We start from the raw sequence: 25,584 nt of genomic DNA, 5'->3' as shown, positions 1-25,584 counted from the left end.
TTCTGATAGAAAAATCGAATAAATAAAAAAACATTGATTGGTTAAAATAACACATAACTGATCGATTGGGGCAGTTAAAAATATTTTCTAAAAAAATAAAAATAATTTGTAAGTTTCATCCTATCAATTTGGACAATATTGGCAAGGGTACTGGAAGGGTATGATGAAATTACTTGAAGTGGTTTTTCATTGATAAAATAAAAATTTACTATCAAAGAGCGTTTTGATGCACATGACATGGAACGAAAAATGGTGAGTAAATCGATCGAACTAGACGATGTAATATAAGTAGTTTTTATAAATAAAACAAAAATATATATTGTATCTTTATTGGGAAAGTTTGATTAAAAATGTTCAATTATTTTTGATATGTTAGTAGATTTATAATTATTATGAAGGTAAGTATAGTTAGTTGATGGAAAATAAAATAATGAAAGTAGTCAATGATATCGAAAATATTTGTTAAATATTCTCTATAACACGCAACAGATTAATAAATATCGTAGAATTAACTTCAATTATGAGCAATTTCTATCGGATTTGACACAATCAATTGAAAGATATTATCAGATTAATTTCCCGAGTAGACTGGGTGTGGAGCAGTTATACTCAGAATATATGATGTTATATACTTGGATATTATACGTTATATATAATGTGGTTTATAAACTCGTCCATCACATTTTAACAAATATTTCAGGATTTTTATGAAAAGTGCATTCACAGTGATTTATTATACTCACGTATGCCATTCTTTTTTCGTCAAATCAGTGTCTTTAAAAAAAGAAAAACCTTAAAAACTGATGAGTTTGAATTTTTTTTCTATCTTTTCTTTAAATTGAAAAATACGCAAGAATTTTGTGGGTGCGATTGTGGACGAATCTTGATAATTCAACCAAACTAAAACGATTGTGAAGATGAATCGTGGGGATCTATTGAGAGAACACAGAACATAAAATAGAATGTAGCAAGCAAAAAGCATGGGGTGACAGTTGGAGTATCTTTCAGATGTGAAACCGATGCTTTAGATTACTCTACGTGGGTCAAAGGGTCTCCACAATTGAGGTAACTTTGTTAGGAAGATAAAAAAAAATGATAAAAAAGTTATTTGCTGATAAACGGTGGAAATCATATTTATGAGATAATTATTGTAGAATTGTTTGAATTTTTAATTAATGAATGGCAATTGCAGTTTATAAATATATATTTGGTTTTTTTAAGAATAAGAATGACATCCTATTTGAGTCCTTTTCGAATTAATAATAATAAATGCAACCATAAATTTCTCTCAGTGCATATAAAGTTGATCAATAATCGAAATATATCGAAAATTTGAATGGCTGATTCCCACTTTCTGCACGCAATTAATTCTAATGATTTATTAATTCAATTTTCTATCATTCAATTAATTTTACACTGGAATATTAGAAAATACTCTAGTGCATTGTACAATAATAATTAAATAAAAGTTCAAAAAAAAAAAATTTAAAAGAAAAACTAATTGATTAAAAATGATAGAAAAGATTTTATAATTAAAGAAAAATGATTGATTAATGGAAATTTTCTTATCATCACTATCCAACCTTTAATATCCATAGTACTGGTACTCTAGCAATATTTCACTTGTTCATACGGTTAAGATAGTTGTAACAGCTATCTAGATAGTTATAATAGTTATCCAAATAATTAGAGTAGGGCATAAGGGTTGCTGTGACAGCAGTCGACTTTAGCTAAACTTTGAATTGCTCCTACGACAATATTTTTTCTTTCAATGTAGTTTATGACAACTTAGCATTTAACACACTCTGATTAGCAGTGCAATTACTGAACTAATAATAATAACCGCAGAATTGATAACCCAGAAAAAAAGTATTAGGTATGACGAATTTTTTATTGATTCATGGATAGAATAGTTCAATTGAAAGGAGTGTGTAGCTATTAAACTTTTTTTTATTATTTAATAAATATTGCTTTTAGTTTCAAACCTCAAAATAGTTAAGAATCCTTTTTAAATTTTAATGTATTGTAAAATATAAAATGATTTTTTTAGTGATTATCCATGATCATACATCAACTTTTTTAACCGTAAATACACTTTTGTCACAGTTACAGCAAAAATGGTTTAGAACTTCAGTAATGGATGTTATCGTTTCTTGCAGGTGGCCATCTGTACCAATTACCCAATTTATATATGACCGTCTGTAAGTAAAGATGACCATAAAAGTACGTCTTATAAATTACCTGCAAATTTTGTCCACATGCTAGCACGACGTCCAAGCTTGTTAGATAAAATTGTTTTTATTTTAGTTCCCTCTAGTACTACTTTTAACTTTTTCTTCTGTACACCACAAGTAATGGACACTAATGATTTCAATTACAGTGATTTTACTGTTTCAACACTTTACGGGTATCGATTGCAATCAGTGCTTAAACTTGAATCTCAATAAAAAGATTCCACCACAAAGTAATTATTATTGGTAATTACAAAATTTAATCATTATTTCATTTCAATTTAAATTTAAATGCAGTATAATGAAACGAAATATAAAATAAAAATTTTTTATAGTTATTATGAGAGCATTTGCAGCATGATTTTTTTATTTTATATTCTCTATTATTACATTAATTGCAACGTTGGAATTTTTTACTCAATACAATTTTTCGAATGCTTTAGTTTAAATCTGGGAATCAATTTAGTGTAAAGAAAAAAAGAGGATTGCATTATAAACTGCAATTGAAACAAAATTCTTGTTTCATGATGATAAAAAAAAATGGTAAGGAAAAAAGGGAACAAAAATATTGAAGAAAAATTAGTACGTGGTGAGAATGATAAAAATAAAATAATAAAACAACAAACAACATCCGGGTTGCTTTTTCCTTTTCAACACTTCCATTATCGAGATCGCGTACGTTCAATTATTAACAGGAAATGCAATTAATGCTGGTGCTAACTAACCTTCAGTTACTATCTTGTTAAATGTAGATAGATTGACAAATCAAAAATGAATATAAGTATATATCAAAGATTATTCTTGATAGGAAGATTGAAAATTCATTTGCGATATGTAAAAATATGTATAAATTGTGAGTTAATATCTTCAGTGATTCTTGAAATATCGAAAATGAAAAAAACTGGACCATACAATCAATAAAATAATTATTATTAATCAACATGGAGTTAACTTTTCTTTTCTATCAATAATAATTGGATTTTTGATTCACTCAACATTGTTAAAAAGAACTCTGCAGATTTAGGTTCTGACAAGGGGAATTTTCTCAACAAAAATGGAATTAAACAAGGGAAAAATTGAGTTGCAATAAACCTATAAATCTAGAAGCACTTAAAACATTGAAGAGCAATGAAACTTTTCTGTGCAAACTGGAAGATCAATTAATAAAAAGAAAACTTTGGGATTATTGACAGCTCCCTCGATGTCAATACCGACTCACTATTATTAGACAGACAATTCGAAAAGAGATAAAAAAAAAGTCAATAATAGACTCGGAAAGGAGAAAATCTATTTTTCCGAGAAAGTAAAAGTATTTAAATCAAAAAAACTGTCATTTTGATGCTATAAAAAAAAGATAATAAAAAAGCAAAAGCTTTAACTGAAATTTACTAGACAGGTAAACGACTTTACATAGTTTTTAAAAGGTTTTTCATCTTTTATACATTTAATGTTATATGGTACTCGTTTTACAATGAAATGACGCCATGTAAATAGATTCACATGCGTATATACTGGGAAAATATATAGTGCAGTGAAGCTCCTATGTACAATAACAGCAGAGAAACAGGAAAAGAAGAAAAATAAGTGAGTGGTAAAATAGAAGAAAAATGAATAGAGATCATGACGTTACTTTTTTGACATTGAGCTAAACTAAACAGTTAAAATTCATGGAATTTATTATTTATAATGAGCATAAAAATTTAATTGTCTTATAATGATTAAGCTCGAAAATTATTTTTCATTTTTTCGAAGAAATATAATTAAAAAGTGTTGATAATTTTAATGAAGAAACAAAAATTTACTTCACAAAAACGAAAAAAAATTTTTTAATACATAATATAACATAATCTACTTTGATCGCAATTATGTAAAAAAAATTAATTATTCAAACTAAACTTTGATGTTATAATTTTTTTTTTATTTATTCAAATTATTTTATTAAATTAAATTATTTCAAAACCCATAAAGTCTATCTGGAAAATCATATTACGAAGTGATATAACCACAGTTAAGTCAGACAGTAGTATTAAAATTTATTCCCACATTTTCTAGTTTTATTATTTTTTTAAATGTAATTTTTTTAAATTTAAAATCTTTTTATTTGATTATTTTATTAATATTTGGAGTTATAATAAATCAAAACCACCTACACAGTTTTCAATTTTATCTTTAAACATTTCCCAAGTTAACTAAATAATTAAATCTTACTTTACATCAATTATTTTTTAATTATTTTAAATACTATTACGTACTTGTTGATTCGAATCAACAGTAATTCATCTATCGAGGATTTATATTTTCAAAATTATTTACATCTCGTTAATTAATTCATGTTGAGTATCATAAATTAGTTTTCGTTACATTTAGTTCAATAACAAGTTCACTTACATCTTTTAATAATTATTCGATTTAATAGAATCATAATAATAATTGTTATAATAAAATCATTCGAAAGTTTCTGAATATTATTTCAAACTTTAAACTTTCAGCCATACGATTGAATTACTTGTGAATAATTATTACAAGTAGTTTGCATATTTGTGAGTTAAACAGATAATTTATGATTTATTTAATATTTATAAATAGACATCCAACTAATATTTATCTTGAAATAATTTTCAATATTAATAAAAAAATTTTAAATTGACAAGAAAATATTGTTGAAATTGAAAGTAATTAATATTTAACTAATTTTTATGATTAAATAAATAAAAGGGATATAATTGAAGTTTGTTTATGTAGCTTTACAAAACCAATCAACAATTCATGTGAATATTGAAATGAGTTTTGAATCAATTAATAATTAGTGAAGATGTTGAATTGTTGCGTTTATCCAAATAAAGCTTCAGATTTGATTTTGAAAATTATTTAAACTGCAAGTTTATTTTACTCAACCACACTAGAATTATAATTTCAATATAAGTGAACTAGAAAATGGATATAATTAGAATTTTGCTCATTTTAAGCATACAAGCACATAAATACATTTGCAGAGAGTTAACTTTTTCAGAAATAAAATACACTAATTGAAGGGAATGTATAACTAAATATATATATATATATATATATATAAGAGCAATTAAAAGTCACCTTTATGTTCATGTCTCGATGAAAATTTTTTTAATAACGACCTCAACAATTTTATTTCAACTAAATTATTATTATTAATGCTAAGAAGCTTTTCTTTTTAAATTTTGTTGAAAGTTTGATATTATTTTATTAAATGGATGATAATAAATTTTATAAAGACTTTGATGATCGGAAAATGATATATTACATCATGAATCTATCATGTCTTCACTAAAATTCTCAACACTATTTGCCAAGAGTCTATTGAACTTTTTAGTGAGCTATCAATGCTATTTATAGCTTCTAGAATTCTGATCCTGTTGCCATAAAGGCACATCGTTAAACTATCATTTAAACCATTATAAAATCCTTCATCTAACAACCAGTAATAAGAGCCATTTCAAAAATTTATAGATTTTTCTTTCTTGGCATGGAAACTTTAATAATGAAAATATGGCTATATTGTTAGAAATGATGTCAATGTCTTGATTTTTGTTCATAAACTTGTTCTTGCTCAATTAGTTTTACTTTTTAATTAAAAAACATTTATGCTTTGATGAAGAACTTTGATGTTTTTAATAATTATCTAATTATTTGATAAATAAATAAATGTAATTATGTGTTCTTTATATAGGAATAAAAAACACTATAAAATAATCAACATAAATACAAGAAGCCCATGATTGGGACTGACATGAAGTCATCATCCAGTTACGATTCTGTATTCAGACATTACTAGCTAATAACTTCACTGACCAAATCACATTCTTGGATCATGAATAATTTCATTGTTAATCATGATATTCTCAAATAAATCAATAATACTTGGACTATATGACACGATTGGAAACAGAATAAGAATAAAATGGAGCTGAATGATAGCAGGATGAAGGCAATGAAGATGACAGAAATACGCTGATCCATCCTGGATCCATTCTGATTTTATACTGTTTTCATTCGTATCATGTTGTACAATTATTATTAGTCTATTTAATAATATTATGATTAATAATGAAATTATTCTTGATCCAAGAATATCTTTCTTCAGTGATGAACACATTTGTCACAGCTTACAAGGTACATGGTCCAATTATCATAGTCACTTTAGGCAATGTCTTCATTGAATTTAATCAGCGTCCAAGTAAGTTAGATGAATGCTTTTCTAGAAATTACAGCAATAAAACGTTTCCAACTCATTTTAGTTAAATAGATATAAAATATAATTTCCTCTGATAGGTGCATTAGAATAAACAGAAGTCAACAAATATCACTTGTAGGATATCTCCTGTTCAAAAGTTAACTTGATATAATTCTGTGAGTCAAAATAAAAATAAGAATTTTATTTTCAATATTTATTGTAAAAGAAGCAATTGATTTGGAAATACTAGAAAAATTGAACGATAAATCCATTTTATAAGAAACTAAGGAAAGCTTGAAACTATTTCCACATGTGTTTTTCAATGTCATTTTATTGAGAATCAAATATGTACGATCATTCTGTAGAACTTGAGAGAATTTCCTAGAGTTTCTACAAGTTATACTGATTCTCAAGAAATATAAGACAAACTTGTGGCTTCGCAAACCTCATTCAGGTTTTCTTCGATGTTGATAACTGATGAATTTATATCGAATAAATTTATTAATGTATAAAAACGTAAATCACAAATATTATAACACTTCAGTGAACAAATATACGATCAATTCAATAAATATTACATATTTTTAAATTTTATTTCATTTCAATCTTGATGACAGATCTATTTTAATTCAATAAAAATTCTATGGAATGAAATGAATTGACTTGAATTATATCAAATACAAATTTTATAATATATTGATTAAAAAAAATTCATTCATGATAGAACAGCTTTTCTTTTTAAAAAAAAAATTAAATATTAATAACCACCCTTTTTTATTTGTATTGATTGATTCCATATTATCATTTTATTTACCCCTTATAATAATCTGATTATTATTGAATAACAAAAAATTATAGCGAATAAATATTTAAAGACGACAAGAATAATATTAAAAATTTGTCTTCCTCCTTGTCTCTTTAAGATATCAAGAGAATAATGAGCTTACCCTCAACGACTTATAAATATCATTAAGAGATTGTTTACATTAAGTAAGATTGAGGCATAATTTTGTAGTTTATTCAAAACTTGATGAAAGACTGGAATTTCACAAACAGTTATGTAATATTCAATGCCATGTCTGACATGTAAAGAATTCTCTACTACACGATTCACCATACAAAAGCCAGAGAGGAGGTTGAGGAAAATTTCTTCAGACAACTCTGCATAAATGTATTGTTCTTTTTATCCATTACTATGAATTTTCCAAACAAAACTCAATAGACCCTTAAATATTACAATTGTTCCTCAGCATTACACTAATAAGGACAATAATAGTATTATTATGACTGAATGTTAAAGAAATATCCGAGAATAATATTTTAAGTTTCATTATCATCATAATTAATAGAAAAAAAAATCGTTTAATCAGAAAGAAAATCAATTTTTTTTTTTAATAAAACCTAGATTAAAAAAAATATATTTTAGACATATTTAGCAAATATAATCATAGTGATGATCATTAAATAAATTACAGCCATTGTTAATTGTTTATATTATAGTATTGTGCAAATGTATGACACGTTATTTGAATATTTATTCTTGAATATTGTGACAGAATATCATATTCGAGAGTTCATGTATGAATAAAAAATAATGTATTTTTTATTTTAACATTTCTATTTGAAACGTCAAAAATCTAGTTATAAGAATATAAAACTTTTATTTAGAAAGTCAATTTTTTTGATGCATACTCACATTTGTATAGACATGAATAAAATATTATTATTATTTTACAGATAAAAATATATTCTACAGCTTTTCATCTCAACTATGAATTGTTAAATAAAATATCAATAAAATTTCCTGTCACTTTAGTTGAAATTTTTCATTTCCTCTTTCATGCATCAAAAAATATTAAAAACAATATTTCATTATTTATTCAATTAATTATGCTCTGAAAAAATTTTCTTTTTTTCATAAATAAATTATTTAACACTTTTTCATTATTTTAAAATGCCCATTATCTGTCACATTTGTCCATCTCATTATTTTTATTTCCCTTTGATCACGTCATCATAAATCAGATCTACAGAAGTATTTGTCACTAAATAGAATATTTTTATTTCAAAACAATTTTATGTCAACATTTTTTTCCCTTCGTCAAAGAAACAATTGAAGTATAATTTTCATAAAAAGTAACAAAAAATAATAATAAACTTTCGATAAAATAAATAGTAGTAACTAATAATTAATTTGAAGTATAATTAAAAAAGCTAATTAGATGAGTAATTTAGCATTTATTGTGCAATTAATAGTTCATACTTCAATAAAGTTGAAGAGAGATTAGCAACGACTTTTCTCATCTCTTGAAGTCTTTGATTAAATGCTCCAAGCATCAGCTGCTCTTTCTCTGCGTCGTCTGTATACTAAAAGTGGTAGAGTATCTCTTTAATTACAACTGATTAGAAATTACCTCGTTAATAGCTTCCATCTACTTTAATCGCCATAAAAGCTGCGAGATTCAGTCTACTGAAGTAAATAACCCTACTTCTACCCATCTTTCATTTTCACTTGAATTTAACGCTTAAATCCTCATGTTTAAAACACTTTTTGCCTATTTAACCTTTTTCCTTCCATATTTTTTTCTTCATCCTCTCGGTACCGGCAATGAACATTAAATCACATGTAATAATAATTACATTTGCTCTTTTTTTTTTTAATAATCTCTTAATTCATAAAATCCATTTCTAGTTGAAATTATTATTTTTATTATAAAGAAATCCATTGATAATTCTGATAAATTATCGGATTCATTTTTAAGCTTTCAAAGCTTACGTGAAATATTTTTATCATGTTTGAAAAATCTCTCTATTTTTTGTCCAAATGGAAAGTGTTTTGTAGATGCATGAATATGTATGAATTTTTTATAAAGAATTTCTCTCTTATTAATAATAAAAAAATATCATCGCAAAGAAAAAAATAATATTTCTCATGTGACTAAAATAATCATATTCTATCTCTGATGTAAACACACAGACGAAATGCCAGAAGTCCCCCGCATGATGAGAAAATAACGGAAACAGCAACAAACAGATCCACTTTAGATATCATTCACCACAGAGAGACAAGCGAACAACATTTAACAAGTTGAAACTGCAATATCTACTATTTGACATAAACTTTAGAATGTCTATAACAGAGATTGAAATTTAATGGTTTGTTGTAATAAAACATATTCAAACAAACTCAAGAGGCACATTTACACTAGCGTAAGAAAGTGTAATTTTGTATGTCCACCAGAATTATTTACATAGAGAAGAAAAAACGATGACTAAAATGCTGATAAATTTAAATGAAATATGACAGAAATATAAATTAAAAGAAAATAAGATAAACGGGTGTATAAAAGGATGATGGAAATATAAGTGAAAGGAATAACATGAGGAAAATGAAATTGACTTTCTTTGAACTTGACAAAAGTATCTATTTTGTATACATCTAGAAAATCTTGGCATAAATATCTTGTATGCTGTCTCGTATATTTTAGGAAGAAGTCACATATTGAATTCATGATATGATGATATAAATGAAGATATCAAGATGAGATATCTTCAAAGAAATAGAAATACTTGGCTGTTTGATAACAAATATGATAAGATGAGAAGATAGAATATCATGATGATGTTAAGTATATTTAATTATAATGAAATCATTTATATTCTTTTTTGAATCATTTTTTGCAAAGAATTAAATTATAAACTATTGTTCCTTCATTGAAAGTCTTTTGAGAGCAATGATTTTAAAAAAAGCAAATAATTCTTAGACTTTCATGAGGAGGGAAATAGTATATGAGATTTGTTCGAGGTAAGACATCTCATGGAATCACTTTGCTCAATCGAAGCACAATTGAAAAAAAATTCAAGAATTTTTACTAAACTGTGCTATCTGAGACTCAAGTTTGAGAGAAAGTGGACATAAGAGATCCACTTTAGTGCTTTATTTCTTCAGTTTTGCTCTCAATTTGGTCAATATTTGTTCTGTTGAACTAGCAATGATTTATCACCATAAAACATGAGTAGACTTGCTGATCAAAGCTCACTTGAAAAAAAATGTTTTTAATATTTATTTATACTTTACACATTTCAGTCAATCAATAATACCTTTTAAGAGACTTTTTTTTAAAAAAGAATGATATATCTGAAAGATGAATAATTAATTCCAATATGAACAGTTATCAAAACTAAAGAATAAAACTTGTTGTAGCTTATTTTGGCCAAGTTCTCAAGGAAGTTGTGTATCACAAATAATCTCTAATCAGCAATAATTTATGATAAAAGGTATTGATTAAACTTGTACAAGTTTGAGCTTAAACAAGAAATTAAACTGTTTCTAATTAAGTTATAAATTATTGATAACTGAGCCATTTGATCTATATAGTGGTCAGTAAATAGATTTGCTAGCTTCGATTTTGCGTGAACATTGTCTCTAAGTTCATTATTCAAGCAGTATCGATTGCCTTTACAATTGCTGACCCGACCAAGTTTAAAACAAATATCATTTTTTCTTTACTCCTACCTTTTTTCTATTTTCTTTGATAATCTTTTTTTTTTGTTCTTCAATGAAAAGTTTTTGTTGACATTTCTCTTTATTCTTTATTCCTAGTTTATATTTCCATAACATTTAGTCTTGAATTTCAAAAGAATTTTCAACTACAACAAAATTTTTGAGCTATTCTTACACATGAATTGTCACACCTAGAATATACACACCAGCTGTCTATTCCATATGTAACAAAAATCTGGACGAGAAAAATTTTCTATTGTGACATTGAAAGGAAAAAATATTCAGATATATCGAATGCCTTCAAATAAATTAAATAACGGAAAAAAAAGCAACGTAAAATACAAGTTGATGAAAAAATTTAAAGTGTATTTTTTCACATTTCTAGTGACAAAGAAAATTTAATAAAATTCAATTACAGTATAAAATTCCTTTCTATTTTAACAGTTACACTTTTCAATAGATTTTCCGAACTTTATTCATTAAAATTGTTATTATATTATATTACATTTTTGTAGAGAATTATAAATTCAACGATAAAAATTTATGTTATTAAAACATGCTATTTTTATTCTTTCTAATTAATGCCAACAGACATATATTCATCATCAATCTAATATTTAGACATAAATTGAATGGAAACATCAATCATTGAAATTTATAAATACATGCTGAATGATGCATTCTCTTTTCAAAACACTTTTTAATAAAATTGGATTAACTTTATTTCCTTAACTTGCAAATTTTTGTTGATTCATTAACTATTTTAATTATGTTTATCAAAAATGCAAATTCCAATTTATGCAACTGATTCAGCCATAAACAAAATATTAACGATAAACATTTGATCATAAAAGCTTTTATATCATGTACAAATCCACATTCTAGTCTTCTAGGATAAACATAAGTATCAAAAGATTAAGAAAAATGTTGAGAAAATTTTTTTTTGATTAATGAGAAATATAAAAAAGTTTTAAAGAGGATTTAAAAAAATAAAAGGAAAAGAATGTTAGAATCCTAAAAAAAAAATGGTCCTATAAATTATTGTTGATCTAAACTTTTCGTTTTTTTTTCCTTCTTCAAACCAATAAAAGACCCTCATATGAATTCAATTTTCTTTTTAGATTCGTGGGTGGCCACTCAAACGTTCTCCATATCTAGATATTTTATATGAAAAAGAAACTGACGATGTTGGAAGGAGTAAGAGAGGAAAGCAATGAATTTACATTCATGCTGTTTCTTGTGAAATTTTTCATTTAATCACAAGGCAGAAAAAGAGGCGAGTAGTACGTTATTAAATGCGAATTTTCCGTTTGCTTGAGCTTTTCAAAAAATCTATTTAATATGAATATATATGAATGCTATGTATGCAACAAATATTTCCAAAGGAAAATAATTCTTTTTTTATTCCAATAGAAGCAACACATTTCAATAAAATGAATAGATTATTAATAAATAAAAGTATTTAAAATAAGCCTCCATAATTCATCAAAATGATCAGAAACATTGATGTGTATTATTAGATACATATCAAATAAATAAGATAAGAAAATGATGAAAGCATTTTTGTAACACGTGTTGAATAATCAAAGCAAAAAAATTAATCTGAAAACAAAGAAAAAACAGATGAGTTGAGAGACAATATCAAGAAAAAAAAATAATAATCAATATACACCAATTGTCTAGACTTTTTATTGAATCTATATAGTATTCACCTCAAACTAAATACAGTTTGTTGGGAATTGAGTTCTGAATTAGTTAAGCAAACAATAAAGTTGATATAACTAATTATAAGAAGTGAGGGGTTAAAAACAAACAATCTTATCATTCAAGGAAATTCATAATAATCAACAAATCTAACTTTATTCATCAACAAAGAGAATAGAGAAAAAAAAATGGAGTAAGAATCATCATAAACAAGCAAACAGAAATGTATTTTTGTTTTATTATGACTAAGTAAACATTAATGTTATAAAAAAAGCTTCAGAAATAATAGGATAATTCCTAGGAATAATTAATTAAATAAAATTATTTGCATATTACTGCAATAATTAATAAGAAAATACTTCATTCTTAAATCATCTGAAATGATGGATCCAAGAAGTCTCTTGGTCTTAATCATCACATTAAAGCTTCAAGAAGAGCTTTATCGAAGTAATTCTGCAGCATAAAAACTGCAAAGTAACAATAAATGAAGCCAAGTATATGGATAATTACACGAATTGAATTCTACACATAATTTGTCCGAAATGCAGGTAATTTTCTATAGATGGTTTAAGTCACGAAATTGAGGAAGTCTAGTCACGAAAGGTAGATTACATTTGGCCGTTGGCGTTCGCTGACGATTTAAATAGATCCCTAGTTTACATTCATCCCTCAATTAAAGCATTGATTAAAACTCGGCTAGATAAATCTTATAAATCCTTATCTCATTAGAATCAAGGCCATACCGACTTGTTAGACGATGGAGATTACTGCGGTAAAATTCCCAGAGTCTCTGGATTCGAGAGATTCGTTTAAAAATTCAACTACGGTGTAGAGCAAATAAATAGATGACTTATATTCCCAGAAGAGAGATAATACATTTTTTAATATTATCTAAAAAACAACGTAGTTATTTATCATGTTCAAAATTTAACCCAATAGAGAATTTCCATCATTTTTCATTGCAAATGTAATTACCACCTTTATCATGTCTTTTTTTTTAAATTAAATTTTGTTTAAATTTCTTTAATATCCTGTTTTTGATTGAAAATATTTTTTATATTATTATAAAAAAGTATACAGGATATTTTTAAAATTGTTTTAAATTATGATTAAATTGTTGTTAATAATTAAAAAGCTTTTTCAATAAATACTTTGTAGAAATAATAATGATGCCAAATTTACTAATTATTTATAAAACTTGATAAGAATAATAGCCATAATACATATTCTAGTGGAAATAATTATTTAACTTCTCATTAATAACAGCTAAACTATTAATTTTTGGATTATGCATGGAAACTTTGACACATTATTACTGCATAATTAATAAGCATAATAAAAACACAATTACCAAACTTTATATAGAATTGCTATTTAAATTAATCAGGATCAATTTTACGGATAATTAAATTAAGAATTATTTATAAGTATCATTAAATATAGATAGATTATTGATGTTTCTATGAAAAGAAACAAAAACTAAAGATCGTCGTTTGATCATTTTTAATGTGGAAAGTTGAACAATCGTTATGAAAATTCAAACGATCTTTAATCTTCCACGAATCTTACGTTTCATTACGGATGCATCGAGTCTGAGTAACAAAGTTTTTCAATTAAATATCTCAAAGGACTTTGAAGATATCCACCCGATAAACAAGAATGTTTCCAAGTGAATTTAAGCAAATAACTAACTTTCGAAACCGACGTCAATACGCCCACGAAACAGTCAGTATTTTAATTAAAATCAGAAAACGATGATAAAATTTTTGCAAAAAAAATGAAATATTTTTTTTCACTCACCGGAACAGCAGAAAACCTAGTCCTGTAACTGCAGCACGACGAACGTCATCATTTACATCAGACACCTGAAAAATTGAAATATTAGTAATTGTCTAACATTTGTTATTATATTTATAATAAAAGTTATAAACACTTCCAGCTCAAAGTCCATTTAATGTAAATGAAATCATTGAATTTCCTATATTTATTTAAAATATTACTTTTTGGATTGTTTCATTTAGATTTTTTACTCTAGATTATAGTAAATAGAAGAAAAGTGTCGAGAATCTAAGAGTAAATATTGAACTCACAGCAACATGAAGAAGCTTGCGAATCGCTTGATTATTGCCAGTTCCGCAGTAAGCCATAGCAATAGTGTACATTCCACTTCTTCTCAAGATTGGATCCTTGTCAGCACATAGAGAATCGACGAGAGGATCAGCTTCTTCCAGACGTCCGTACATTGTAAACGCAATTCCAACGGCCAATCCCCGTAGTATCTTTTCATGCTGAGTTTGTTGAGCATACTGAAATATAAATAAAGAAATTTATAAAAAATCACATTTAATTAAATATCTTTTAAATAAAATAAAATATATTTAATAATTGTATTATTAGCTATAAAAAATAAATTTTATTACATGTAATACGTTTAATATTATTTTTATTTGATAAAAGATATATAAAAATTAATATAATGGTTTATAAGTGCTTTAGAGACTAGCAATAAAGCACATACATTTAAATCCCATGTAACAAAGAACTGTAATAAGGTACTTATGAAATGGTCATAAAAAATTGAATTTTATTATTATGATCATTATTAGTTTTATTCCATTTTTCTTTCTCCTCACGACTTTTTACGCACATTTGATTTTCCTCTCGTTTTATTGTCAAGAAAAATAGTCGCAATGCAACGGTAACTTCTACTACGTTTCTTTGGTGGGCTTTACTTTTCAATGAATCGAGCAACCTGCTGCATTACTACGATTAAAGAATTTTTTATATCAGAGACTGATTGAATTTTATCGTTGAATGGAGAAACTTGCTTAAAAGAGAGGCAAGAGAATTGAAAGAGATGAAAATAGAATAAAGAGATTAAGATACTCGCTACTTTCAAATGGATTATGCGTAAATATTCGTGGATTAATTCTTTTATTTTTTTTGTTCGCTTATTATTTCTTCTTTTTTCATTTTTTTCTTTCGACCACTCCTTTAGCACCAAAGGCAAATGAATACGAACCAAGTATTAAAGAGTTCAATCAAACCTCTGCCAGATGCAAAAAGTTCCAATTTATCAATACGACACGAACATTCACGTATTTGATAATTTGACTCCTTTCTAGATAGTATTTCTTATATTCTTTTATATTTTCATCTTATAGTTATTGAAAAATCTGATGAAATTTTTTTTATAAAAATTTTTAATAAAACTTAATGGCTTGGACGTAATATGGAGGTCTAAGAGTTCATCTTCAAGAATTAAAGTAATATCACTGTGTTTTTTTTTTAAACTAAAAGAATGGTTTTTGAAATATAAAATATTAAAAAAGTTATTGAATTTACCGTGACCATGTCTTCAATAGCTTGAGTTGATTTGGAACCAAGCATTACCATCCCCATAGATATACCAGCTGCTTCACCTGTCACTGCGTCATCTTGGTACAAATTGAATTTCAATTGTTCGTATACGTCTTGTCTGTGTGATCCCATTGCTGCTAAACCCAATCCAAGACACCCTCCATGTCGGACCATCTTTAGAAATAAATTCAAGAAAATTAATTTCGTTCATCGAAGAATAGTGGAATTCAATAATTTAATTATCCTTTGGAAGTTTTTTTTAGCTTTTTAAAACTTGCAATTAAAATTTTAGATGCAAATAAATGAAATGTACTTCAATTTTCCTTAATAATAATTTTATCAATTACCCACCTCATTTTGTGCATCTTTCAGCTGCCCAAGTAAATAATCGGTAATCGTTGCACCATGATTAGCATGAATGAGACCTAAAGCATATAGCCCACCACCTTCTGAATATCCAGCACCAGCACCAGTATCTCTTGGTAAGTAAGACTGCATCAAAGCTAAAGCTTCTTGTTCATGTCCTCGATGAATTACTCCTAATGACGCGGTTGCTGTTAATTTTGCCCAGTTAGTAGCTCTGGCTAACCACTCTAAGTTGTCTCTCAGAAACTGATCGCTGGTGGTTCCAGAATGCATAAAAGCGTTTGCTATAACCGTGGCAGTGTGACAAATGGACACTCTAATAGCGTCTTTGGTGTTTTTGAGAATCAACATGTCCGTGTGGTTGCTCCTAATGAGAAATTGAAGATGAAGGTCAATTGAAACTTCTCCTCCAAGGATGCTCGATAAAGCATCAACTCTTTCTTGCTGCTCTCTTTCTTCTTTTGTTAAACTTTCTACACTCCTTTCTGATTTTTCTTCAGTTATCAAATTATCTGTTTCAGTAGAAGACGTTGATTCACTAGGTTCAGAAGTACTAGCTTTTGTTGGTTTCACGATTGGTTTTACGATCAAAGCACTTGGAATTGGAGCTGTAGCACGCAAAGCTTGGAGAACACGACCCAAAAACTGCTGCGTTGCTGATTCGTATAAATCAAAAGCAATTTGGTATGCCATTAGTACATTATCTTGTGATCCTTTGCTCAATCTATCGAGCAATTCAGCAACTGCAAGTGGATCATCAAGGAAAATTAAACATTGACACATATTCACGTAGTCTGGAGTTCCCAGATCACGATATAGTCGAACTAAACAACGAAGAACAGTATTCCGGAAACCACGATTTTGGATTAAGCTCATTGCAACTTGAAAAGCATATAATAGCATTCCAGCTACGTCATCGGATTGCATTATTGCTGCTTCGAAAATGTCCATTCGACGAGTTTCCAATGCAAGACCTGTCAAAACAATTTATTAGTTTATTGTTAATCTTTCATTTACAAGTAAATATTGAAATACTTGAAATAACAATATTAATCTATAATAATATATGATTATCTGAATTTTCTGCATGATTAATTTAATAGTATCATTATCAGGTTCTTACCTAGAGCTTGACGATACTGAGAATCATCCAAGCATCGCTGGAACATTCTATTAACAATACCTTCAAGACAAGGATCAATATTGTCAGATGGTAAATCTCCTTCAGCTTCTAGTACTCGTAATTGGGTGTAATGATCAATACATTTAGCAATTATTGTATCAACATATTCATTACGAGCATTAACATCAAATAATTCACCAGCTTCTAAAGCATAAGTTAAGGAATCTTCAAAACTACCAAGATGATAGTAAACTTTGCTTGCTACTAAGGCTGCTAATTCATGTTGACTGAAGCTTTTGTCTTCATGGAGAATTTCTCTGTTCAAGTAAATGAATATATCATAATCATTTAATTATTTTAAAGAAAATTATTTTCAATATCTAAAGTTAAAAAAAAATTGTAATTTTATAAATATAAATAAATAATTACATTTTTTCAATAGCTTCAGAAATTTCTGGCCAAAATTCATCCACAATCATGTCTAGCTTTTGCAAAGCAAAGACTTTCAGCTCAGGCATTGGTTCTTCCAATAGGGAAATAATCCCAGCTAAAATGAAATAAAACAATTGAATTTTAATAGTGGTTTATTATGCTTGATAATTTTTTACTTGTTGATGCTCAATAAAACATGAACATGAGTTATTATTGTCAGAAATGGATTGTAGATTGAGGTTATGGACCGCACGAATTGCAACTCATGCTCCAAAACTGACAATACATAAATTAATGATGATTGAAAGGATTATTTATAGTGAATTAATAATCAATCACCTGCTGATGTTATATTCATCTTCATTGCAATGCACTTTCAGTCTTTATTAACAAGAAAACGTGCAATTATATTCAGGTGAAAAACAAAATTCACCGACTCTCACTCTGACAGCTTCGTTCCAGTAAAGACTACTGCGCACTCTGACGGTAGCGCCACCTACTATATCTCGATGAACCGTTGTATTTTGGAATTCTTTATTTTATGGAAAATTTTATTTATTTACTTTAATTCAAATGTATATATATTATTTATAATTCTTTACTGTTAAAAATAAACTAAACACCAGAAAATTAATTTAATTTATTTTATTTTTACTTGTAGTTAAATAAGCATTGGTTCCAGCCAATTATAATAGAATAAAATACATTTAAAAAATTACATAATTCAGTTTATAAAAATAAAATTACTGATAAAAGTAAAAAATGAGTCTAATTATTTTGTTTAATATATTAAAAATATTTTTGTACCATTTTAAAAAATTAAATTCAATAAACTCTACCAATCATTTTCTAATTCATTTACTTGCGCTGTTAATGCAAGACATTCATTTTCATAAAATTTTCGATGTTTAATTTCCTGAGTTAGTTGTTTATTCAAATTTTTAATGGTAGCTTTCAATTCAATGATCTCTTGTTTCGATTTGGCTGCACGCTCTTGATATACTTCCTTTGTTTTCAACAATGTATGAACCTTTTTTTCGGTAGATGTTAATTTTTGCTCGACTTCTCTTAGCTTGGCGCTCATGCTGATTGCACTTTGCTGGGTTAGTTGTTCTTTTAACAATTTAGTGGTAGCTTTCAATTCGGCGTTCTCTTGATTCAATTTAGTTACATGCTCTTGATATATTTTCATTGTTTTCAACGACGTATTATAATTCTTTTCAGTAGATGCTAATTTTTGCTCTATGTCTTTCAACCTGGCGCTCATGCTGATTACATTTTGATGCAGATCTTCTACTATCGAATTATTTGGTGTCATGTCCTCGCCAAAATCTAGATGAAGACGCTTTATAGAAGACCAATAAATTTTGTGCCGACAACTAGGACAAGTAGTATGGTTCTGGTTTTTGCTGTAAAACAATAAATTAAATAATATGTCTGCAAAAAATATAATACATTCCAGAACATTCATAATACTTACTCATACCAGGTATGAAGACATTGGTGGTGAAAAACATGTCCACACTCGGTAGCATCTATTTGACCAGATGTTATTGACGATAAACAAATGCTACACAATGCCATTTTTAATCGCAACTATTCGTAATAATTATATATTATTAAATAGAACTGTTTAATACTTTTTGCAAAACTGTAATGATCACTTGATTAATACTACAAGTACTTATGGCGTCTATTTTGGCATCCACAGTGGTAATAACGAATTTTCGTTAGCTGCTTCTAAACGGTTTATGTCTCAAAATATTATTATTGGCAATAATTTATATTTCTTGTAAACAAGAATCATTTTTTTTATTTCAATTTCAATTGATGATGATATCAATAGTATCTGTATTATCATCGAAATTTATTTATCGGTAAATTATCTACTGTAGAAAGTCGGTAAATCGAAAATATTATTCCAAAGGTAACAATCATTTCTGTTTTATCATTGACAATTTTCGTACACAATTTAAATTTAGAGAAACATCAGACACATCTGTTAATCGTTATTAATATTAGTAGAATAATAATTAAAAGTATAATAAAATTTATTCTCAAATATATATATATATAAAAATAATCATGTTAAAAAATGTGATTGATTGTTAAATGAAGATCTAATAATTTTTTCAATAGCTTTATTATTTTATAAATTTGTAAATATAAATATTATTATCGGTATAATTAATGTAATGAAAGAGTTAAATATAAAAAATGTAAGTAAAGCAGAAACATCAAAGACGATTTTATTGGAAAAAAAGGAAGAGATACAAAGGTAGGGGCAATCACGAGTCCAAGCTCAGCCCAGATAACCAACCATGTTACAAAGAATACTTACATCCTAAAAACAGACTATTGCTACTTAGAACTATACAGTGTATGGTCTATACTAAATTTCCTGGCGCGATTTACAAAAGCTTTGTACTTATTTTAACCATTTTATCACAGTACAGCAATATCCTTAACTTGGTCTTAACATTAAGTTTTAGCTTTAATTAGATTTAATTTTTCTTTAACACCTTCTATAACAATTTTTCCAATATTATATAACATTTTTTATATATGATTGAACCAGAAACAAAACAAAAACTGAAAATAAAAATAAACGACAAACAAATATACATTTTTCTTTTTTTTCCTTTTTAACTTATTCAATGTAACACCTATAACTGTATAGACACTTTTGCTTCCTGTTTCTACAGATTACCTTAAAAAATAGACCTCTTTATCTTTAAATACTTAACTCAATACTGTTCAGAAACCTGGCCACCGCAAAGATGACTCCTCGGTCCATACTATGTAACATAGATTCAATGCAGTACGGAGGAAAGGATTTTTGTTTCCTTAAATCTTTGCAAAACAATGCTCGTATATCCTCGTACTTACTACACTGAAAGAAAACATGGTTTGCTGTTTCCTCGGCTTCGCCACATTCACAAATAGCAGATCGAATGATATTAAATCTAGCAAGACTTTCTTTAAGACTAGAGAGATTGCATCTAAGTCTATTAATGGAGACCAGAGGTTTCCTAGCTAAATTGAACTTACCGAACCATGGGAGTGCGCTCTCTGAATAGTAATTCTCGTGGTAGAATCTTCCTTTATTTAACCCTTCACATTTACACCAGTTAACAAAGTCATTATGCATTTTTCCCTTCCAAAAGGCTTTGAAGTCGGAGCTTGGGAGCAGAATCTGGGAGTCGCGACCCTTCATAACGCTATCTTTCGCAGCTGAGTCCACTTTTTCATTATAAGAAATCCCTACATGTGCAGGAATCCAGAAAAACTTTACTACCCTACCAGTTACCTGTAGACTGTACACTAAATGTTTAATTTCACACGATCAGCACGTTCAATTTACCCGCGGATCTAATGGAGGCCAACGCCTTCAGGACACTTAAAGAATCCGAAAATATAACCAGTTTATTTAAATCCGTGTTAGCAAATTTTTTCAAGGCTGCAATTATCGCCATGGCCTCAGCAGAGAAAATTGAAGCGTACTTAACCGTTCTGTTCAGGCTCACACTGCTTGTGGCGACTTCTAAGTAGGCGAACCCTACAAATTCTTTACCTATCGTCTTTGAACCATCTGTAAAAATTACTACGGCATCACGAAACTCTTCACGGAATAAATTCCAAAAAGATCTTTCAACACTTAGAGGCTTGGACTTATGAATTTCCTGAATTTCTTTTCCTTCTTCCCATGTACCTTGGCTGGAACGAACATCGATTGAAATGGAAACTTAAAGCAGTTAGGGCGTGAATCACTAGAGATCAGATGACTTATTGGTTCTATTTCCTGAAAACAACGTACTAACCCTGGAGTTTCAGTACTAAAGACCATGGTAGGACACTCTCTGAGTTCGGATATTTCACTGAGGATAGCAATAACTTTATGGTTTGAGTTTGAGAAACAACGAGTTAGAAAATTATGAGTCATATACCTAAATCTAAACTCCAAAGGTGGTTCTTTAGACTCAGCAGCTATCACATTCAGCGGAGTTGAGTTTCTATACCCCATTGCTAACCTCAACGCTTTGTTTTGGATTCTATCTAATACTTTCAGAAGGGATTTCTTGAGCGACACACAAACAGAAATGCACCATATTCAATTCTGGACCTAACTAGGCTTTTATACACCTTAATCAACGTTGGAGGATCAGCCCCAGTCCATGTCAACCTTAAATAGTTTATAATTGCCATAGGATTAATGCACTTTGACCTAATAGCTTGGACTTGGTGATCCCATTTTAGCGAGCTGTGAAACAGAATGCCCAGAAATTTAATTACTTGCTGAGACCAAATTCTTTCTCTATTTATTTTTATACACCAAGACTTAGTCGCGATTTTAGGATCGGAGCTAAAAACAATCAACTGGCACTTTTCTGGAGCCAACTCAAGTCCACTGTCATTTAAAAAAGGAATAATCTTATGTACCGACTCCGATACAGCTTTTAACACTTTTTTTGGATCTTTATCAACTGCATAAATACATACATCATCTGCAAATTGAAGAATTTTGCAATCCTCCACAATCCAAGACTCTAAAGACATCATGTAAACTGAGTACAAAACTGGGCTCAGTACGCTACCCCTGAGGTAACCCTCTGAAGACTTTTCTATGACAGTCTATTGTGTCGTATTTGACTGATATTACCCTCTCCGACACTAAGTTATGCACAAATTTCAAAATTAATTTAGGCCATCCTACACTAATTAGTCTACTAAGTAACACATCTCCGAGCACATTATCATATGCGCTTCGAATGTCCAAAAAAAGAGCACCAACACACTGCTTCTTGTCAAAAGCTCTCAAAATCTCCGCGTTCAGTATAGCTAAATTATCCAAACATGATTTACTTCTTCGAAATCCAAACTGCGTTTCAGGGAACTTATTATGAAATTCCAACCACCATGATATTCTAAGATTCAGAATTTTTTCCAAGATTTTTAACAAGCAAGGTGCCAACGATATTGGCCGAACAGCGTTCCCTTGACTCTTAGGAATGAAGAAAATTGAATACTGGCGCCATTCGTTTGGGAAGATTCCCGAAGCAAAAATTGAGTTGTATAACTCCAAGAGGGCCCCTCTGACTTCTTTAGGAAACGATTGAATCAACAAATAATCGATCCCGTCCAAACCCCGGGCTAGATTTAGTCCTCGAATTCTCAATTGCGACCTCTAATTCTTCCACCGTGATAGGCAAATCCAGAAATACATCCCCTTCCACATTTTCTAACATCGGATCCCCTCTTGCTACCCAGGATGGGCATAGAGAGTCTATCCCAACCTTCACCCTCTCCACTACCTCTTCACTAAACTCGTTCGAGCAATGCGACGAATTCCAACCTTTTTTCAAAGCTTTCAGCTTCTTCCATATGTACGACGGACTTGTAAACTTATTGATACTATTTAAGAAGGACCGGAAGTAGTCCTTTTTTATCTTTCTGATCCCCGACTTAGCCCTAGCCTCTGCCTGTTTATATTTTAAGAATTTTCCTCCGAAGGATATTCTTTTAAACGAAGAAAGGCAGCAACTCGTAATCTTACCAACTTATCACATTCGCTATTCCAGAAAATTGCAGCTTTTCTACGCTCTTTCTCCTTATGAACTCTGCTCCCTGTATTTAGATTCCTACTACCACCCCTTCCCGGTGTAGCCACATTCACACAGTCCTCTATAATTGCTGTAAACGTCGTATATTTGACCTGAATCTCGAGATCCTCGTTTTGGACAACTGACCTAATTTCATTACTCCGAAATTCGAGTTCCCTGACCAACCGCCCCCAATCAGTTTTACTATTGTAAAGCCTTTTTGGAGCATGATTGCTTCCTTTTTCTCAACTACCTTGTCAAAGTCAATAAATATTGGGAAGTGGTCACTGCCCCACGTATCCCTACTAACCTTCCACTCAAACAGCGACAACAACCCACAACTTGCGAACGATAGATCTAGAGCGGATTCTGTTCGATATTGACGCGAATAAAAGGTCTTGACTGCCCCATTCAGCAACCCAACCTCCGACTCCTCGATAGCTTCAAATAATTTTGTACCTTCTATAGAGTTCGCATCACTTCCCCATACCTGGTGATGAGCATTGAAATCCCCTGTGACCAGGAAGTTTCCACTGAATTGGTTCAAAAAGCGCACCCACTGGTCCTTCGTCATATTCGATCCGGAGGCCCTGTAACATGAGACTACTAGAAAAGGCCCTTCACACGTAAATAATTCTATAGCACACAGCTCAATGTTATTGTTACAATTATACAAACCATGTTTTCTCTTATATTTAATATTATTTCTCACCAGAATAGCAACTCCACCCCCAGGGCGCCCTACCCTGTCTCTACGCACCACATCAATCCCTGACCGAGATTGAGTCATCATCCGTTAACCAGGTCTCCGAGAGTAACATCACATCAAAATTGGAAGCTCTATATTGTAATTCAGGTAACTTTCTCTTAATGCTGCAGCAATTCCATTGACAAAATCTGAAAGTATTCGCTTTATTCGCCATTGTTTGATAAAAATGCAACTCAATTGTTCTCATCACTCTAGAGATCAACCTGTCCACGTCTGGGATCTTGAATACTAACTCCTTAAGTCGCCTGAACAACCTGTCACTACAGTCTCCATCTTCTTTTTTCTTAAGTTCGTGTAAAAAACTGCAAATCTCGCTGTTCAGCTCTGTTGGAATTCCTTCACCTTGGAGATTACTTTGTCTTGAGTCTTGTTTACCATCAGCCTTTGGTCTTTCAATATACCACTAACCGCCTGTCTATACGATCCATCTCTTCTAATGTTATGCACCAGGAACCTATTCTCATTTCCCAGGACTGGAAAGTTCAAAGAGTCCACCGAAGGCCTCAGGTTTTCTTGAGCATTAAAATGTCTTTTGAAATACAAATCCCTTGCTGTTGGGAATGACACATTCTTTTCTGCAATGATGCGACTGATCTCATAAAGTTCCCGAAGTTTCGGGCACTTACTGTCCAAGGAAAAATGTGAACCTTTACAGTTGATGCATTTAAGCATGCAGCCATTTTCTTCATCATGCTTGTTATTACCGCACCTGAGACACTTCTCCTCCTCCTTGCAAAACTTTATTGAGTGACCAACCTTGCCACACCTGTAACACTTCCTGACTGCTGGGATGAATGGACTTAAACCAATTCTCGTTTTCCAAAAGTAAACTGCGTTCGGTATTTCTTTAATGCGCATCGTTACCTGCACTGAAGTGGTGTCCTCCCATGTAACGTTACCCCCTTTCTTTGACTCTTCTTTTCAAACGAACTGATTCTACAACATTTAAGCCTGGGTTGCCATTATTGAGTTCTGTGGTAATTAATTCTGGCTCAAAATCTATAGGAATGTCTTTAATCACACCTTTCCTGAAAACTTTCCAGAAGGGAACAACAGCGTTGTAGCCCCATTCTTGCAAAAACTTATTCCTCAACATTTTGGTTGGCAGCATCTCGAGAATGAAAAGTAACTTCCCAGACCCGCTTAGAAATGGGAGCAAGTTGGTCATATTTAATTCCTGCTCTAAACAATATCGAGCCACTTCCAAAGCCAATATAGGTTTATCATTTACTTCTAAATTATTTCTTTGTTTACTAAGTTGTACAACAAAAGGGCTTTTATCAGACTT

General features: G+C 29.5%; 2 protein-coding genes across 2 annotated transcripts in view; both read right to left on the bottom strand.

Annotated features, from left to right (window-relative positions):
• Positions 1–18,397, bottom strand: part of Rpn2 (Regulatory particle non-ATPase 2) — a 34,987-nt gene extending 16,590 nt beyond the window's left edge. The window contains exons 1-7 of the mRNA XM_035084035.1: positions 18,267–18,397; positions 17,925–18,042; positions 17,496–17,812; positions 16,358–17,346; positions 15,992–16,180; positions 14,737–14,952; positions 14,447–14,511 (exon numbers count right to left, since the gene is read on the bottom strand). Coding sequence (XP_034939926.1) covers positions 14,447–14,511; positions 14,737–14,952; positions 15,992–16,180; positions 16,358–17,346; positions 17,496–17,812; positions 17,925–18,042; positions 18,267–18,291 — 1,919 coding nt within the window. The 5' untranslated portion in view covers positions 18,292–18,397. The remainder of the gene's footprint in view (positions 1–14,446; positions 14,512–14,736; positions 14,953–15,991; positions 16,181–16,357; positions 17,347–17,495; positions 17,813–17,924; positions 18,043–18,266) is intronic.
• A 189-nt stretch (positions 18,398–18,586) lies between these two features.
• On the bottom strand, positions 18,587–19,683 carry LOC118067365 (E3 ubiquitin-protein ligase TRAIP-like). The gene is made up of 2 exons (XM_035084042.1): positions 19,408–19,683; positions 18,587–19,336 (listed from the first exon to the last, which is right to left on the bottom strand). The coding sequence occupies exons 1-2, from the start codon at positions 19,509–19,511 to the stop codon at positions 18,763–18,765; spliced, it is 678 nt and encodes a 225-aa protein (XP_034939933.1). The 5' UTR covers positions 19,512–19,683; the 3' UTR covers positions 18,587–18,762.
• Positions 19,684–25,584: the final 5,901 nt, after the last annotated feature.

This window comes from Chelonus insularis, unplaced genomic scaffold (assembly GCF_013357705.1).
Source record: "Chelonus insularis isolate UGA/USDA-ARS -01 unplaced genomic scaffold, ASM1335770v1 contig_381_pilon, whole genome shotgun sequence".
NCBI classification, from domain to species: domain Eukaryota; kingdom Metazoa; phylum Arthropoda; class Insecta; order Hymenoptera; family Braconidae; genus Chelonus; species Chelonus insularis.
This window is presented reverse-complemented; position numbering and strand designations above follow the sequence as displayed.